The 18,806-nt window shown below is 47.4% G+C and overlaps 1 protein-coding gene across 5 annotated transcripts in view; it reads left to right on the top strand.

Annotated features, from left to right (window-relative positions):
• The window catches only part of AGBL4 (AGBL carboxypeptidase 4), a 1,382,976-nt gene that overhangs the window by 1,234,471 nt on the left and 129,699 nt on the right, over nt 1-18,806 (top strand). For all 5 annotated transcript variants that reach the window (XM_067008185.1, XM_067008176.1, XM_067008173.1 and 2 more), the window contains one exon: nt 3,800-3,914. In XM_067008185.1, coding sequence (XP_066864286.1) covers nt 3,800-3,914 — 115 coding nt within the window. The remainder of the gene's footprint in view (nt 1-3,799; nt 3,915-18,806) is intronic.

The raw sequence follows: 18,806 nt of genomic DNA on the forward strand, positions 1-18,806 counted from the left end.
GTCCCCTACATATGAATGAGTTCCATTCTGAGAGTGCGTTCGCAAGTCCAATTTGTTCGTAAGTCCAAAAAAATTAGCCTAGGTACCCAACTGGCACAATTGGGTACAACTGGCCATATAGTACTGTACTATAATAGGTTTATAATACTTTTCACACGAATAATACTTAAAAAATAAAGAAAACATTTTAAATCTTACAGTCCACTACCTTGAAAAGTACAGTAGTACAGTACAGCAACTGGCACACAGGGGCTGGCATCAAGGGAACAGGCAAGAAGAGTTACTGACTGGAGGAGGGGGAGGAGGTGGGAGATGGTAGAGCTGAAGGATCATCAGCAATAGGAGACAGAGGGCAAGCTGCAAGGTCACTCACGCCTGACCTGGATGGCACAGATTCTGGTTCCTTGCTGGATTCAATTCTATCTACCCTCTTGAAAAAATGATCCAGTGGTGTCTGGGTAGTAGCTCTCTTTCTTCTCATCATAGATGACATGGTGGCACTGGATTGCATTCTAAACTGTTGCTGCAACCTTCATGTACCATTCTACATTTGAGTCCTGTGCCTCAAAAACTAACAGTGCCTCCTCAAATGAAGAAAATCCCCTTGCTATTTCCTGTGTCGTGCATATCTTCAGTTCTTCAGTTACTTCTTCTTCCTCTTGTCTCTCTTTGTCCTTTCTGTGGGCCTCCAGTTCTATCAGGTCTTCATTAGTAAGCTCCTCGTGTTACACAGCAAGAAGTTCAATGAAGTCATCCTCTTGCAAATCTAGCTTGAAATAAAGATACTGTACTACCATACTCTATACAGTACTGTACAGTAGAGTATACAAAAGCACAACTACTTGTAGAGGATGCACGCACATGACAGTGTACATGTGAACTAACTTATGTGATTGGACATTCGAATGCACATTTGCATCTTTGAAAGTTCGCAACTTGAAGGTTTGAATGTAGGGGACTTACTGTACTTTGTTAAGGTTGAATGAATTCTGGGACCAATCTACCAATAGGCATTTATTAGGCACCTGCTGTGTGCCTTGCGCTGAACCAAGTATACTGGGAGAAATAACAGTAATGAATATTCAGTTGTGGTTTGCCTGGAGAGGGTCATCGTGACCAGGCGAGGTCGGCAGGGCAGTGAGGTCTGCCACCCAGCTTTCATTTCAGATTCTCTGCCACTTTTCCTTCTTCTCCTCCAGCCTCTCTAGCCTCCAGCCCTGCTTTCTTCCACCTTCCTGATTACATCAGCTCAAAGGAAAGGACCTGCAAGCTTGTTTACTGAAGGGTCAGAGACTGATCTTAAGGGGGTGGATTATGTCTCCTAGCAGGAGAGAGATTATTCTCCTCACTTAACAGATGAGGATTCTGCTACTTTGGGGGAGAAGAATGAAGTAGATGGAATCATAGGCTGTTGGTGTGGGTTGCATCCTTGGGAATCCCTGGATTCTTTCTTCTAAATTTATCAATGAACCAAAACTAGAACCCTGGCTCTCTAACTGCTGGTTTGTTGGCTTCTCCAATTGAGTATCCTTGTCCCCAAATCCCATAGTCAGTCAACTTCACAGACAAGGACTCCTGGTTCTAAACTGCATTCTATTTTTTTACTACTCCACTGCCTTTCAACCTTTGATCTGAGTGAGTTTATGAGAGCACATCACAGTGTTCAGGTGCTGTGTCAGGCAGTCAAAATGCAGGGGTTCTAACCCTGTCCCACATCAGTCTTCCAGATTAGGTGTTGTTACCTCTATATCAAGATGAGGAAACTGGTCAGGGGAAGCTAACAACCAGTGAAGAGTCACAGGCAGGTCCCCAAGTCCACATGCTCTCTGCTTCCTCGGTCCATGCCGTGCTTGGCCCATAGTGGAGGATGGCATTTCCTCTCCACTCTGACTTTCTCCGACATTTCTCCTCATATCCCTCTTCGCTTGCCACCCCCTCCCGCACCAAATACAAGTGGAAGATCTCCTCCCAGTTTCCTGATCAATAGGAAAGACTCCTGTTGAACAGTATCTGACCTCAAGCCAAGAATTGAGTCTAAAACCTCTGCTTTCCTTGCCCCATACTCACTCCGGGTGGCCGCAGCCTCCGGTCTGGCTTTGTTTCCTCTCATCCTTTTATTAGCTGCCTAATCGGCAGCCCAATTAATCTGCTCATCTGTGAAGGAGGACGGCTCACAATGAGCTCCTCCTTTTCTAGAAGCCATCCTCTGAGGCAGCATGGCCAGGCCCTGAGCACAGGTTGGCTCCTTGATGGAGGGCTGCTCCAGGAGCCAGGGTCAATTAGTGGACAGATTAAGCAATTACTAGCCCCTAACAAGGGTGCCTGGCATCATTACCCTGCCTGTTTACTGGCAAACTACAGCTTTCATATGAAGACCAACAAATAAATTAGGGCATCTGGTCGACTGCCGCTTTGCCGGCGAAGTAAATGCTGTCCAACTGGCTCCCGGCTGCCAATGGATCCTCAGCCCCGGCCTAATGAAAAGCCCAAGATGTCCCTCACTGGTCATGGCAGCTCTGGAATGTGCCTCTGAGTGACTTATCATTCCAAGGGCTAAGTGCCTGCCACTGGGCATGTGGATTGTTCTTAGTTACCCTGCTGCTTCCTCCTGTCTGGCTGTCAAAACCTACTTATCTTTCAGGGCCCAGCTCAAAAGCTTCTTTCTCCTTGATGCCTTTCCTGCTCTCTCCAGCAGGAGAGGAGTTCTCCTTCTATACTTTTATACTTCTATACTTTGGGAGGGTTTTGTACTCTCCTATCACTTTCCAGCATTACAGGAATTTCATGGAATGCCAGAGCTCCATTTTGCCTATTTTTCTCAGGTCTCTGATGAATAAGTAGAAACGTGGAGCAAAGGAGGGACAAGGCAAAGACTCAGTTCTTGTTTTCTCACCCCCTCTCCTGTAGTTATATATGCAGGCCATCGCCAGGATATCAACGACACCAGTGACAGAGTCAGGTGTGCCCTTCAGGACAATCCCTCTGGCTATAGTGATGAGGGCACATTCTAGAGGTGGTTGCTCTCACCCAGGCCAAGTATGATGGTGGCTTAGAAGAGAAGAGAGGCTGGGGGATGGAGATGAGGGACAGATTTGCTAGCTTCCAGGAAGAGACTTGGAGACCACCTGAATGTGAGTGGAGAGTCACGGAGAATTCAGCTCTTCTAAATCTGGTGACCTGAAGGCGAGGTAGTTGTTGGTGCCAGTGAGAAGCAGAGAGGGCAGCCAGCCCCAGAGTCTGGAAATAGAGGACCCTCAAAGTGGCGAAAGGAGCAGGCTTGGGGGGCATTGACGAAACCTCCCTGTCCTCTTGTGACTTCTCCTTTGCGTTTCCTGGTGCAACCATCAGCCACTTGAGGACTGAGACCCCTAAGGTACCTGACTCCATCGTCATGCAATCTGATGTCAGCCTTTAGCTAACAGCACGCCCATTAGGGAGCAACTCTAAATTTATTGTTTAGAGTTATCCTGCCTCTCCCCCATCTCTGTCTGTCAAGACCCAGGGGCCCCTCCAAGGCACAGCTCATATGCTTTCTTTTCCTGGAGGCCCACCCTGTGCTCTTCAGCAGGACATGCTCTCCCCCAGCCCATGAGCTTCAATATTACATCTTGAACTGTCTCTTGGAAACAGAGATATTATTTGTAAAATTCACTGGGCAACACCTAATCCATAGCCGTACATTCACAGTGGTTAACAACATAGGCCAGCATCACCTGTTGAGCTGTGTTTTCCCAGCTGAGGGAAATGTGCTCCTCCTTGAAACACTTTGAGGTTCACCCAGGTGCTTCTCTTTCTCCAGGGATCATTGACTTCCTCCTCAGCCAGCACCCTATTGCTTGTGCCCTACGGGAACACCTGGTCTTCAAGATTGCACCCATGCTCAACCCTGATGGCGTCTACCTGGGCAATTACAGGTGAGGGATGGGAGAGAATGCTTGGATGGTGGTGTGGAAGCAGGAAGAAAAAGGGGATAGGTTTTTGAGGAAGAATTTTCAGACTACCCATGAGTCCATTAGAGGAAGTTTCACCCTGGCTCTTGAGAATGTGACTAATAGGCCTTTGCTGTTTCATTCACAGTCACCTGAGGTCATTTGCTGGAGTTTTCTGGGCAGCTTGCTGGACCAGGAATCAGGAGACTTAATATCAGTTTGGGCACCTACTTCCTGTATAACCTTGGGGACTTCACTTTCCCTCTCGGATGCATTGCAGTTTCTTTTGCATAATTAAGACAAAAATTACTTACCTGGCAGGGCACTTGTGAGCATTGAAAGAAACGGTGGCAATGAACGTGCTTTGCAGAATATCATATGGTGGTGATGAAGGTTACTGTTTTGTTTCTGGGTTTCTTCTTGGTGATTATTAATGAAGGAGAGTAGCATCCCAGATCATGTAAACGGCATTTCAATTTGGTGTGGCCATACTGTCTAGCCCCACACTCAGGCACTCACATCTTGAACTCTTTCTCCTGGCTTAGCACCATAATTTATAGCTGAAAATTCCACTACCCGGGGAACCATCTGCTCAGAGAACATTGAATCCTCTGAGACTGTTATTACCCTTATTTCACGGATGAGGCAACAGACTGGCCCAAAGTCATACAACCAGTAAATCATTGACTGTCTAACTTCACTGCCTAAATTATACAGCTTGAGAGCTGATTAGTCCCACAACTCTCAAGGTAACACTCAAACTCCCCAGCTTTGACGCAAAGCTCTGTGTGACCTGGTGCCTCACCTCCCACCCTCTGGTCTTAGAACTGTTGCTCTGGTCACTCTAAGGGAGGCCTGGTTCCTTACACAGGTCCTGTTGGTGCCTGATACCTTACCTTCATAAAGGCCCTCTGTCCAGAGCCTCCTGGTCCCTTCCTCATCTCACTAACCTTTCCTCACGACTCAGCTCATGCCTCTTCTTCTAGAAAACATTCTGCAAACCCCCAAACAGAATTGGTTACTCCCTCCTCTGAGCTCCCACAGGCCTGGCTACTGAACATGTCTTATGCTATTACATGGACCCCACTGGTCCAAAAGCTACCAGAGGGAAAGCACTGAGCCTTAATGGTCCTCGTGTCCCCAGTGCCTATCAGCAGGGATCAGCACATAGTAGATGCTCAAAAAGAATGTGGTGGATATGAGAGACGGAAAGGGATGACTTTACTGATGAAGGCACTAAGGCTCAGGTATGAGATGGGACTTGCCCAAGTTCAGTGGCAGAGCTCAGATCAGAACCCACATTGTCTGACATCCCATCAGGTCCATTTTAAACAGAGCTGGTTTAATGCTTTCCCAGAATGTGACAGTTGGGTCCACAGGGGCTTCCTAGTACCCTTGGGTATGAGTTAGAGAGAACCCATGGGATGCATGTTGCCTTAATTAAAGACAGTTTCGCTTCCTCTCTTAACTGGCTCAAGCGATGGCTCATTAGCACTGGCAGGTTTTATGGCTGCAGCAGGCCTGGGAGCAGTGCCTTTCCACCTTCCCTGGACAGAATACGCTGTTGGTGGAAGGACCATTTGATTGATGTTAACATTTCTGTTTAATTACAAGAGCGGCCGTGGTCAGAGAGAGGTCAGTGCTGTTCACTACACACACTTATTTATGTCATCATCTGCTGTCCGGGGATGACCAGTTGGAAAGAGGTCTGTGACCTTGCCCAAAATGCCTCCTCTCTCTGGGCTTCAGATGGCCAGGGGGCTGGTGCTGGGGAGTTGGCTGCTTCCTACATGCCCTCAAGCTGTCCAAATTTTGTGGTTTGGGGATTGCAGGATAAAAGAGCTCCACTCCTCAGAAACAGTTCTGTACCTAAGTTTAAAAGCCCCGCCTTCTCCTAGTGAGAATGTGTGATTCTCCTCATGAGAGTTGAAGAAAATCTCTAACCACAGGCATTAGTCCTGTTGCTAAAATAGCTGAGTAGCGACAAAGAGCCTATCATGAGAATTCACCATTCAAGATTGGGAGAGGGCTTCCCTGGTGGCGCAGTGGTTGAGAGTCCGTCTGCCGATGCAGGGGACACGGGTTCGTGCCCCGGTCTGGGAAGATCCCACGTGCCACGGAGCGGCTGGGCCTGTGAGCCATGGCCGCTGAGCCTGCGCGTCCGGAGCCTGTGCTCCGCAACGGGAGAGGCCACAACGGTGAGAGGCCCACATACAGCAAAAAAAAAAAAAAAAAAAAAAAAAAAGATTGGGAGAATGTGAAAAATAGTAATCAAGACTCCAGATGGAGAACTTCAAGGTGCCTTAGAGGTCCTGTAGGCCAGCCCCGGCATGGTGTCCCATGGTTTGGCGGGACTTGTCCAGGCATTATGGGGGAAGAAAGATTTGGAGTTCAAGTGAATTTGGGAAACACAGAGTTTAGCAAAGTTAAACAAGTTCTTTCACAATAAGACTTTTCAGTTTTGAATATGCTAATAAATGGGAATCCCAAGAGGGGAATATAGTGTCCAGTGTTCCCCAAAGGAACCATTTTCCTAAAGAGCTTGCTCCCCCTCCAGCCTCTCACCAGCTCCACCGCTACCCCGTCCCCAGAGGTGGCAGGGTTTCTGAAACCCAATCTGGGAAAGGCCACTACGAGAATTCCGCTTGCCACCCAGCACCGTGTGTCAGGCGTTCACACACTTATTTGATCCTCATAGCAACTCTGTGGAGGAGGGTCTCTGAAGCTTTCTCTGCTTGCAAATAAGAAAACCCTACTCCGATTAGCGTGAGTACAGGAGGAAACGCAGGAGGGAATCGGGGGGAGGAGCAAAGGACAGAAGGCTGCAGGTGGGAAGGAAGGATGCTTGTCAGAACCTCCGGGCAGCACACAGAGCCCCACTCACAGAGCGCCTCGCAGCGCTGGGGTCAGCCCCACCTCCCTCACGTGCTCCCTGACCTTCACTCTCTACACCTCCCCTCGGGACGTGCAGTCTCTCAAGCCTCAGTGACGTTGAATAACCTGCCTTAAGTCATATGGCCTGTGAGGAGTGGGCAAGGGTGCAGGCGTGCCCCAGCCAAGCTGTGCTCCTGGGCTGTCCTGTAGCCCCTTCCGGCAGCACACACGCCAGACCCAGAGAAGAGCGGCAGGCAGGCCTGTCCTCCAGGTCCCTCTTCTCCCCCGACCCCGCTTCCTCTTCCTCCTCCTTCTTCCTCCACATCAAAGAACCATGTAATCTAGTCTAGGAAGGAGAGTAAGATGTCCCAGATTTGATCACGCAAAGCTTTTATTTAATAATACAAGTAGCTATTCCTTGGTATTTATAGTAGAATAGACAAGGTGCACTCTAGCATTTATGGCCGATGATGGCAGCTGTCCCATGAGAGAGAATGCGTTTTATGTAAGAGAGCAGCAGTGTTTACTTACTAGACTACTGTATGTGCTCCCAGACTCTGGCTTACAGGAGGAGTAGAGAGGGCCAAAGTTACAGCAACCACAGTGCACTCTCCTGTGGCCCTCTAGGACAGCTAGATGGCGTAATGGTAGAAACAATGATACTACGGCATCTAATAAAAACACAGAACAACTATACCCTCTGTCTCACTTACTACACTCCAGCAACACTGGCCATTTTTTTCAGTTCAGGTCTGAGGTTTAATGCCACTTCACAGAAAGGCCTGCCTAGATTCTCCAAAATAAATTAGGTCTCCCATTACACTCTTTCAGAGCGCTCTGTACTATCCTTTCAGAGCCCTGGCCCCAATTTGTAATCATGTGATTATCTATTTAATGACTGTCTCCACCTCTAGACTATAAACTCTGTGAAGTCAGGACTTCATCTCCAAAGCCTGGCATGGTGCCCAGCATAGAGCTGGCCTTTGATATATATTATCTGAATGAATACATACACACCGCAGCAGTGTTCAGCAACTGTGCCATGGCACGGAGCTACAGTCCCCAGGCAAACTAGTCATCGCCACATGCCGTCAGCTCCCAACACTTTACTTGCAGCAACACGGCCTCCTAACCCCGGTTGTTTTGATCTTACGCTGTTGTGACATCAATACTACGATGAGCTGCTGTAGTGATTTAGTGAACTCTGGGTTCAGAGGCACACTTTGTTACTGTACATTACATCTAAAAACCACCTTGGATCATTACCGTGACTCTCTGAGAAAGGAAAGTCAGTTTTTATTGTGCCCGTTTGAGCAAAGGGGAAACCAAGTCTGCAGAGGTGAAGAGCCCGTTCGAGGTCCTATGGTGTGTCCAGGACTCTCCACACTCCCAGACACTGCCTGTGTCTTACAAACTGGAGGTGGAAGCAGAGAACTAACAGTCTCACTTTCCCCACTCTCCTGAGCCTTCTAGTCTTGGGCCGAGACACTTCTCTCCCCTGGCCTCAGTTTCCCCCTGCCCTCTTGGAAGAGGAAAATGAAGTGCAAGGCACTCTTCGTCATTTAGTAGAAGCACTAGGGAGAGGCTCCGTCAAGAATGGTGCAGCTATAGCATGGACGAACCTTGGGGACATTATGCTAAGTGTAATAAGCCAGACACAAAAAGACAGATTTTTTTTTAATGATTCCACTAATATGAAGTACTTAGAGTAGTCAAAATCATAGAGACAGAAAGTAGAATGGTGATTTCCAGGGGCTGGGGTGAGGAGCAGGGAAGAGAGTTATTGTTTAATGGGTATAGAGTTTCAGTTTTACGAGATGGAAAGAGTTTTGGAGATGGTTGCACAACATTATGAATACTTAATACCACTGAATTGTACACTTAAACATGATTAAAATGGTAAATTTTATGTTATGTGTATTTTGTCACAATACAAAAATAATGGTATGACTTATCAATGCAATTTGAGCATCTTTGGAGAGTTCTAGGGGGATCTCGGGCCTAGGAGCTTTGAGGGATGAACGCTGTAACTTCAGGTATCAGAGAGCCAAGAGCTACAAGGCAGTGGTTGGAAGGCCTTTGGGGTCAGGGGTGATGGGCTGAGTCAGTCTATGATGGTTGGCGATTCTCACTGTCCTGCAGTAGGTGTGGCTGTCCCACACAGCATAACTCTTGCTCTCTCTCTCTCTGCCACGTCCTCCTCCCCATCACTTCCTTTACAGAGAAGACAACCTCCATCCCCACCTGTACCCCACTGAGCCTGTGTGATGTACAAGTCGCCTTGCATTTGAAAAACAGACTCTTCATCTCCATATGACAATATGAAACTCTGCATTGGGTTTGCATTTCTTAATTAGGCACTTGTCATTGTGTATTGCATAGAGCCACGTATAAGTAAATAGTCATAGACACGTTTGAATACATTTATTGGTTTTATTTATGTTTCTGGGCATAAAAATCTATAATTACCAGGTACAGCCTCCATATAACCGGTATTTAATGACAATTACTTTTTGTTACCATAGAAATGAGTCCAAAGTAGTTACCCATAATTTCTCATTTCCCAAACCTCACACAGGCTGAATTGCAATATTACCATAGTAATTGCCTATCAGTCATCATAAAATACACAGTTACCCAAGGGATAGCAGGATGCTATGGAATTTCTCCTTTGGGGGAAGCCTCAGTGCTTCTTGGGGGTGTGGAGGTGGGAGAGAGGAGCAGAGCTCCATGGGTGGTGTAGAAATGATTCAGCTTTGTCGCATGACACTTCAGACCCTGTGGTGGAAACGGATGCTGCTACGACCCGCAGACGCGCAACGCATTATGTCTCTCGGGCCTGGTGAGCCTCACATAGCAAAGAATGCTCCAGTGCAGTAAATCCAATTTAACTACGGTTTGTCAGGGGCCTGCTGAGTGTCGGTCCCTGTGCTACACCTTAGGGAAGCAGATGGAAATCAGAGGTGATCCTTGGCAATAAGAAGCCCAGTGTTTGTACTAGAGGCGTGAGTGTGAGGCTGTGGAGGCCCAGACATAATCAGAACTAATGTCTAAGTACCTACTAACCCCACATTATATATATCATCTCCTCTGACCCTCCCAACAGCCCTGAGGTGGAGGTAGTATTATGGCCCCTTTTTAATTAGAAAAGCAAATTGAGGCCCAGAAACACCAAGGAACTTGCCCCACGTCCCCCAGCAGGAAGGGTCAGATCAGGTTTACGAATCCAGGCAGGCCAACCCTGGCCTGCTACAGATTCATCCCCCTGCTACACTGTATCCTGAAAGCAGGGAGTGCTTCCTTCTGACCGGGGGTGATGAGGGAGGGTTTTTGAAGGGTGGATGGTATATAGGAGTTCACCAGACAAAAAAGGAGATAAGGAGAGATTTGCACAGCAAACGTCATTAAGTATGGCAGAGGGTGAAACATCAGGGGAAGTATTTCCAACACGCACACATGCATACACACACACAGACACACACACAGATACACACAGATATATACACCACGCGAGACGCATACACATACACACACTCACCCACAGACATGGGAACTAACCAACCTTGCCCACCTCAACATCCAAAGGGGGAAACATTTTTAACTGTCCAAAATAGAATAGAACATAAAATTAGCTATGTAAAATACATGTCAATATTCTATTTGTTCTTTGACAGCACAAAACTGTGCATTTTTCATCAACTAGAAATGGAAACAGAGATCCACTGCAAGTTGCCTCACCAAGCAATATCTGCCAGCCCCTTCTCACTGTGCCTCCTTCCCCACCCAGGCCTCCTGTCCCCCCTTGCTGCCCCTCCATAGCCTCATCAGCCTTGGAGTGGGATGTGAGCTCAAAGACATCCTGTCCAGTGCCCTGCCCAGGTCAGGGAAACCTTAAGAAGTGCTGCGCTGATGCCAGCTCTGACTGGTAGAGCCTGTTTATATCCAGGCTAAACCTGATAGCCCATCACTTCTGCTTTCTGCCCCTGAAGGATTAGTCAGGTTCAGTCCATCTTTTACATGGTAGCCCTTCAGCTGTTTGAGGATTGGGTGTCCCCAACTCCTCACTCACTCTAACCCCTGCCAGCTCCTGTTCTCCAGGCTGAACATCCCGAAAGCCTTACAACTTTTCACATGTGAGCTGAAATCCTTCCCTCTCCCCGTCCTTACCGCTGTGCTCTGAACATATTCCACATGTTTGTCGTGGTCTGTATTTGAGGCATGGGGTCCAGGATGGAGGAGTTATAATGATGAGAATGATGGTGGTGATGACAGTGGTGATGATAATGATGGTGGTGATGCTGAATAGTTAGTATCTATTGAACCTCCTGGGTCTGACCCTATTCTGGGTATTTTGCATGTATTGTTTAACTCTTAGAACGACTCTCATTATGCTCATTTTACAGATGAGGAGACTGAGGCATAGGTAGATTAGGTAACTCCCTTAAGTTCACAGAGCTAGCTAGTGGCATAGGAGAAGGAAGGGACCATCACAAGGCTCATTCTGGGGATGTACTTCTCCTGGCACAGCCTACATGCCCATCGCTCTCTGACCCTGAGCTCTCGTCAACCTCAATCTTTCCACTTGCATTCCTGCTAAGTCACAACCCTCACCCCCCCACACCCCACCTTCTCTGAGAACCTTACAAGGAGGCACGGACTGGGCAGAAATCATGCTGCCTCTTTGAACAAAGAGGAAACCAAGCCACAGAGAGGCTAAGTAACTTGCTCAAGGTCACACGGGGAGTGAGCCACATAGTTATTTTAAGATGAAACGCAAGTGACGCAGGGGCCAGACAAAGCCTTACCTCCCAGAGACTCTCTCCCGCTTTATGTAACCTGCGTCATGTTTCTACAGAGGCTGAAAGGACACTGGGGCAGGCGGCATAATCAGGTGTCCAACCCACGAGTGCACACCGCTAAAACCAGTTATTCAAATGAGCTTCTCAGCCAGGTTCCTCAGAAAAGGACAGATGGCTAGATGTCTATGGAGGCAGCTCCCCATCTCTGTCCTTGCAAGCGGCTGAATAGCCTTTCAAAGTTAGAGTTGATAGTGAGTTGATTTTAATAATTGATTCTACAGTGAAGACAGGCCTCCGAGGAGATAGGAAGCTAGAATTAGTGGCTGGGGAGTCCGGAGGAGCAAAACAATATGATGGAATTGAGAACTTTCTCGTTCCCGGTCTCAGTCCCTAAACCGCTGCTGGCATAGTGTCAGTTCTCTATGCGCCGTCCTTCCGGGGCTCCCCGTTGACCATCAGAGGAGCCTATACTCTTTAGCCTTCAAGGCGGACACAGCATCCAGGAAGCTCCTCCTCAGTTCCATCTCCCACTGGCCCCCTTGCCTGTGTGCAGACACTCACCCAGCAGACACTTTGTCCTGAGGGTCCGCAGGGATCTGAGGTGGGCTTGGCCACGCGCTTGCCCTCAAGGAGGAGGCGCTGGTGAGATGACTCCTGAGAGGAGACTGGGAGTTAGTTGGGTGAAGAGGTGAGCAACACATTCTCTACCAAAGGAATAATAATGTTAAATAACAACAGTGATGATAATAATGCAAACATTAATGGAAATATACAAGCTGTCGGACCCTATTCTAATAGTTTTTAATGTATTATTCCCACTGGACATGTAGGGGTGATACTCATCAGGCTCCTTCCCCCACTCTCAGCCTACTTCCACCAAAGTAGGAGGAGATAAAGGGGTCAGAAAGATAGAGGTCAGAATATTAGCTTTATTATTGAAAAAAAGAATTTGGAAGGCATGGCTTATATCCGTGACCAAAATTGACCTCCTTAGATGTCACCCCAAAATTCAACTTCCACACCAGCCACAAGCTGAGCGGGAAGGAAGCTGCCTCCCAGAAGTCACACCGAGTGGAGGAGAGGAGGACAGAACGGACCCTCCCTGCAGGGTCACAGATCCAAACAAGCTGTGCCAGGAGGACCAGACCCAACAGTCTCTGCTCCTTGTATCAGGTTGACCCGTCAGATAAGTTCCATCCCCTCCCTTGGGAAGAGGATGCGAGGGGATGGGGACGAAGAGACATTCTCCTGATTCCTGGGGACTAAAAGTCCCCATTGGGATTGAAAGCAAAGGGGGGTTTCTCCCAACAACCCCATGAAACTATGAAGTAGGTTCTTATATTATCCTCATTTTACAGACGAGGAAATTGAAGCACATAGAGCGGTGAACTCACTTGCCCAAGGTCCCACGTGAGGGAGACCCAGGAGTCAAAACCAGAGAGCTGACTCGAAGCCCAAGTGCTCAGCCTCTGAGCCCTGCTGCCTGAACCCCGAGTGAACAGGAGCCCTGAGCCCACTCCCAGGTGGTCTGGCGTGGCTAGTGCACATGGTCAGGGCTGCAGCCTGTGGTGTAGGTTCACACACTGCAGAAAGGCTAAGAGGGCAGATGGAGGCTGACAAGCCTTGCCACTTGGAGATGTTGCACCAGCCAGCAGAAGGGTGTGCCTTTTTGTAACTAGCTCATAGGACATATAATATGCAAGCCTTGCATGGTGTACAGGTTGGGGGACATGATACAAGAAGCTTAAGGAATAAGTTGGGACTAGTTTGTGGAGGACCCTGAGTGTCATACTAAGATGAAACCCTAAGACCAGCTAACATGTGTGTAGTGCTTATGTCAAACAAGACGGTGTCCCCAGCATTTACACGGTTGATCTCAATTGATCCTTTATACAACCCTCTGAGGTAGGCAGAATCCACATTTTGCAGATCAGGGCTGAGGCACAGAGAGGTTAAGCCACCAGCTAAACCATGGGTCCTCCAGGGTCTTACCCAGGCAGTGTGACTCTGGAGTCCACACTCACAACCTAAGCCACTTCTCAGGCTCAGACCAGGTGGGCAAGGGTCTCGCCAGCTCCCAGATCTGTGAAGCCCTAAAGGACTTTTCTTTCCCTTATGCTTCCTCTGCCTCTTTTCATTAAAGGAATGGAAATAGCCTTCCTAGACCCAAGGGCCAGTACTGTACACTCCTTTAGAAAACATGCCCCCTTGGGCCTTTAAAATGGTTCTTTTTACTCTTTGTAAGTGTTTTTACAGAGAGAAGAATAATCCAATAGTTCTAGAATGGACTTTCAACTCTGCTCTTACATAGCTGTGTGACCTTGGCCTCAGTTTCCCCATCTTTGAAATGGGGAGATTGGGTTTTATGAAATCTTGGGTCCTTCTAGTTGGTGACTGGCTCTCAAAATTGCTTTAAGCCTCAGTGTTGAAATCCCCCCCAGCCCGGGTGTTTGTTGCTGACCAGCAGGAGCTGGAAAGGAGGGGGCTGAATCCCGGAGCACACAATCTCCACGGGAGGGGATAGGGCGCTCCAATGAAGGTTCTCCTTGTCCACCAGGAATAAGCTCCAGGAGAAAGGTCCCCAGGGAGTCTAGTGTTAGAGATGACCCCTTCCCCGGGTGTGGTCTCATCACCCCCTTCCCCAATCCTACCACCTTGCCAGAAGGACCACCACTACAGGGTCAAGACCATGCTGGTCCTTGGAGGTCGGAACTCTGAGTGCTCATCCTGGCTCTGCTGTGAACCTTGGGCACGTCCAGGGCCTCCTCCCATGGACATGCAATTTGTGCACTGCGCAAAGGCTCCTGGTCAGGGGGTCAAGGTGGGCTACGACTCTGCTCCCGACCCCACGTCTGGCCAGAAGAAGTGACATCATTTTGTACTTCACCCACCCAGAAGGGGCACCTGTTTCTAAATTGTCAGCCTGGAGTCGGGGGGCACCTTTTGTCAATTTGCATAAAGGTACCTTTTGTGCTAGGCCCTATTTGAGAACCAGTTTCCGCACTTAAAAATTAAGGATTTTGGGACTTCCCTGGTGGCGCAGTGGTTGAGAATCTGCCTGCCAATGCAGGGGACACGGGTTCGAGCCCTGGTCCTGGAAGATCCCACATGCCGCGGAGCAACTAAGCCCATGCACCACAACTACTGAGCCTGTGTTCTAGAGCCTGAGACCCACAACTACTGAAGCCCACATGCCTAAAGCCCGTGCTCTGCAACAGGAGAAGCCACCGCAATGAGAAGCCCACAGGCCACAATGAAGAGTAGCCCCTGCTCGCCACAACTAGAGAAAGCCTGCATGCAACAACGAAGACCCAATGCAGCCAAAAATAAATAAATGAATAAATTTATTTTTTAAAAAATTAAGGGTGTTGCATCCACCCCTCACCTCACATGAGTCCCTCTATCAGGCCCTGAGCTGACTCCCAGGGCTGCTAAGAGAGAATAGAGTGATGGTTAAGAACATAGGCTTTAGAGCTGGGCACACCAGGTTCAAGTCCTGCCTCTGACCCTTGTCCTTGCTGAGCTAGGGGCAAATTACTTAACCTTTCTGTTAATTTCTATTTCTTCAGTTTAACTGCGAGTCGGCTGTGTACCTGACACTGGGCTAACACTGAAGACTCGATGGCAAATGAAATTGATTTAGTCTCTGCCCTCCCAGTGCTTTTAGGTCTTTGAGCAAAACATGAATTTGTCCAAGGTCATAAAACTACTCAGTGGTCGATCCGGGACTCAAACCCAAATCCTTCTGAATTGGAACCTATGTAATTATCCATCCTCCTTCTCTGCCTCCACAGCCTGGGTCACATCCTTGTCCTGATCATCTAAGAAGGAATGTGAGGGAAATGCTTTAAATATCTCGGTGGTGGCGATGGGGAGGTGATTGTTATAATTATCCATTGGGTGTGTGTTTGAGACAAAGGACACTGCTCGCTCCCCTCTGTCTCCACTACAGCAGAGCCCAGCCCACCTGCTAAGCATTTTGCAGGAGCTGTTGATGACAGCTTGTCTGGCATCCTGACATTGGCCAATCAATAGAGCAGGAAGGTGACTCAGGCCAAGGGCAATTGAATCCCAACCTCTTAGTGGCATTAAATATAGCAATATTTATTTTGCTTTTGGTGCAAATATACTTAATCCAATGCAGCTCATTGATAATCCTGAAAAACTGCTGCGTTGGAGGGACAATTGCATGAGTGCCCCATACATCTCCACTTGTCAACGCCACCCTTCCAGGAGCACACAACCCTACCGTGCTCAGGTCAAGACTGACCTGGAGGCACCAAACTGCCTTTTTCTCTACCCTTTAGAGGTTATGAAAAGGAAATCATAAGGAGGGGAACTAAAGTCATTTCTCTCATTCCAGCTTCCATTATTGCAACAGGAATGAGGCACAATGCCCTTCCCAAGATGGAGCTATTTATTTGCCATTTAAATAATGTTCTCTGGAACCATGTATCTCTGCCATTGGGCAGAAGAGAAGGAGAACAGTACAGGAAGAGCAGACAGAGGAGTAGCCTAGCAACTCTTTCACAGATCACATAGCCTCCTTGATGGCCGGGGGGACCTCAAAGGGTCACTGGGTTCAGTAAGACCTGGATTTGAATCCCAGCTCTTTATTCTAGTAGTTGTCAAGTGACCTTCTCAAAGTCATATCTCTCTTGGATTTTATTTGCTCATTTATAAAATGGGGATAAACACTACCTACCTCACTTGACTATTGTGAGAGTGTCTAACGTGTAACAAGTGCTTAAATACTTTTCAAAATATGTCTTCAAGTAATTATCTAAACCTTGTTTACAAACCTTCAGGGTATTTGTTCATGCATTTGTGCATCTATTCAATAATCTATTTATTCAATAGATATATTGAACCTTCTCAGCACCTCAGTCTATAGTAGGGAAGTTGGAGTGGAGGTAGGCAAGATGACAGAGACATATTCCCTGGCCTCATTGGGCTCACAGTTTGGAAGAAGAAAGAAAAGATACTCAAGAGTATCTCCAACTCAAGAGGAAGAAGTTATATATAAACTTGACTTTCATAAATTTGGATTTTCTAGAATGGTCCCAATGTCAAATGTTCAATATTATTGGTGCCATAGATAACCCCACTCATGTTCAGAACATGGGTTCTGATTTTGAGCTCATGCAGAAATCTTACCTTGAAAGTAAATAACAGAATAGTAGAGGACCAAGGAGACACAGGCCCAGAGCAGAGACCCCAGATTTCATGCTAAGTGATCCTAAAGTGGCAACCATAGGGGTGAGAGCCAGGCATCTGGAGGTCATCTCATCCGTCCCCCTATCTTTAGGCAGCTGAAACCACTGAAGAGTAAGAACCTGCACCAGCACTGCCTTCCCAGTGCCTATAGCCCAGGGAAGGACACAAGCATAAAACACAAGCATAACACTGTTAGAAATGCATAGAATTTCCAAGCTTTCTACTTCCCTCACTTCGCACATACCATGAACTCTGCCTGGAATGCTCTCTCATGTCTTGACTTTGGCAAACTCCCATCTTCTCTTCAAAGCTCTGAGCAATGTGAGAACTCCTAGAGACAAGGACTGGGTCTGATGCAAATCTCAAATGTTGGAAAATGCATGTAATTAATGTCAAGATATTGGTAACACTTAACTATTTGGCATTTCTTTTAAAAACTGTATCAATCCTTTTTCTAGAATATTTTGTTCTCCTTGTATTTCAACTTCACCTTATTCAAAATGTATGCTTCCTCCAAGTCCCTAACTTTGGAGATAAAGCCCAATTATTGATGCTTTCGAATCACTTAATGAGAGAGCTAGAAGAGTCCTCCATGAGTGAAGTATAACACCCTCGTTTTACAGAGAAGAGTATGGAGTCCAGGGGAGGGAGGTGACTTTCCCAAGATGATACAGATATTAGAGATGAGGCCTGTCCCCCAGCCCCTAGCCAGGGCTCCTGCAACTTTACTAAGACGTTTTCTTCAATAAATAGCAGTCTTTCTACTGATAGACTGGTTGCCAATAGAAGCAGTCTTTAAAAATCAGCTCAAAAAAAACCCCAGCACAGGTACTACTGATTTCAGAGTTCCTCAAATGCTTTAGCTTCTAAGGAGCTCCAGGATTCTTGGGGATTGAGTTGCCTTTGAATCACCAGCCATACTCTGCTTTCATCTGTAGACTGGATCAAGGAGTGGATCTTTCAGGATCTCTCACTAATAACATTTTTCCTTCAGTTTCACATCTCACTGTTTTGAATCAAAGAGGCTTCCTGGAAGCAGTATGGCCAGGTGTGAAGACCATGGAGCCCAGGGCCAGGACACCTGGATTCCAGTCTTGACCCTGTGGAGTACAGGTTAGGCGACCTTGGAGGAATGGCTTACCTTACCTTCTCTAGCCCTCAATGCTCCCACTTGAAAAATGGAATCCACCTGTGTGGCTGGAGGGTTGTGAGAACTGTATCGTATGAGATAGGAAAATGCTTGGGAAAGAATGAAATGTTCATTCAACAACTAAGTCTTTAATGTCTACTGTAGTCCAGGCTCTTTGTCAGGCACAGGAGTACAAACACGAATAAGACATCATCCTTGAGCACTTGAGGAATTCATGGTCCAGTGGGGAAGACAGACTCAATAATTACTATATCTTGTGCTATAGCCACTCTGATGTGGGAGCAGTGGATGCCATGGGAGCAGAGGAAAAGCACTCATCCCACGTTTGTGGCGAGTAAGTCAGCAAGCCTTCCTGGAGTAGATGATATTTAGGTTTAGACAATTTCAACGATACCACAGTCACCACCACTGCCACTGTCATCACTGGCTACCATTTATTCAATATTCATTCTGTCTGAGGATTCTGCTGGGCCACTTACAGACACTAGTTCATGTATGCAATCCAGAAGGTCGAGATTGTTATCCTCATTTTACATATGATAAAACAGAAGCCCAGAGGGGTTTTAAAAAAAGAAATTTTAAAAAGGTCACATAGCTGGTAAGGAGTACAGCCGAAACTTAAGCCTAACTGACACCCAAAGCTTCTGGTCTTTCCAACGTAGCCTCCTTGTTCTGTGTGAGTCCGTGGGGAGAGACTGAGACTGATGGGTGAAGTCACCGGAAGACAAATTTCAGCTAAAGAGAAGGAAGACTTTCTTAACAGAGCTGTCCAAGAATGGGATAAGCTGCTTGGGGAGGTGGTGAATACCAGGCCCTGGAAGTGTCATGGAACAGGCT

This window comes from Kogia breviceps, chromosome 1 (genome assembly GCF_026419965.1).
Source record: "Kogia breviceps isolate mKogBre1 chromosome 1, mKogBre1 haplotype 1, whole genome shotgun sequence".
Taxonomy (NCBI): domain Eukaryota; kingdom Metazoa; phylum Chordata; class Mammalia; order Artiodactyla; family Physeteridae; genus Kogia; species Kogia breviceps.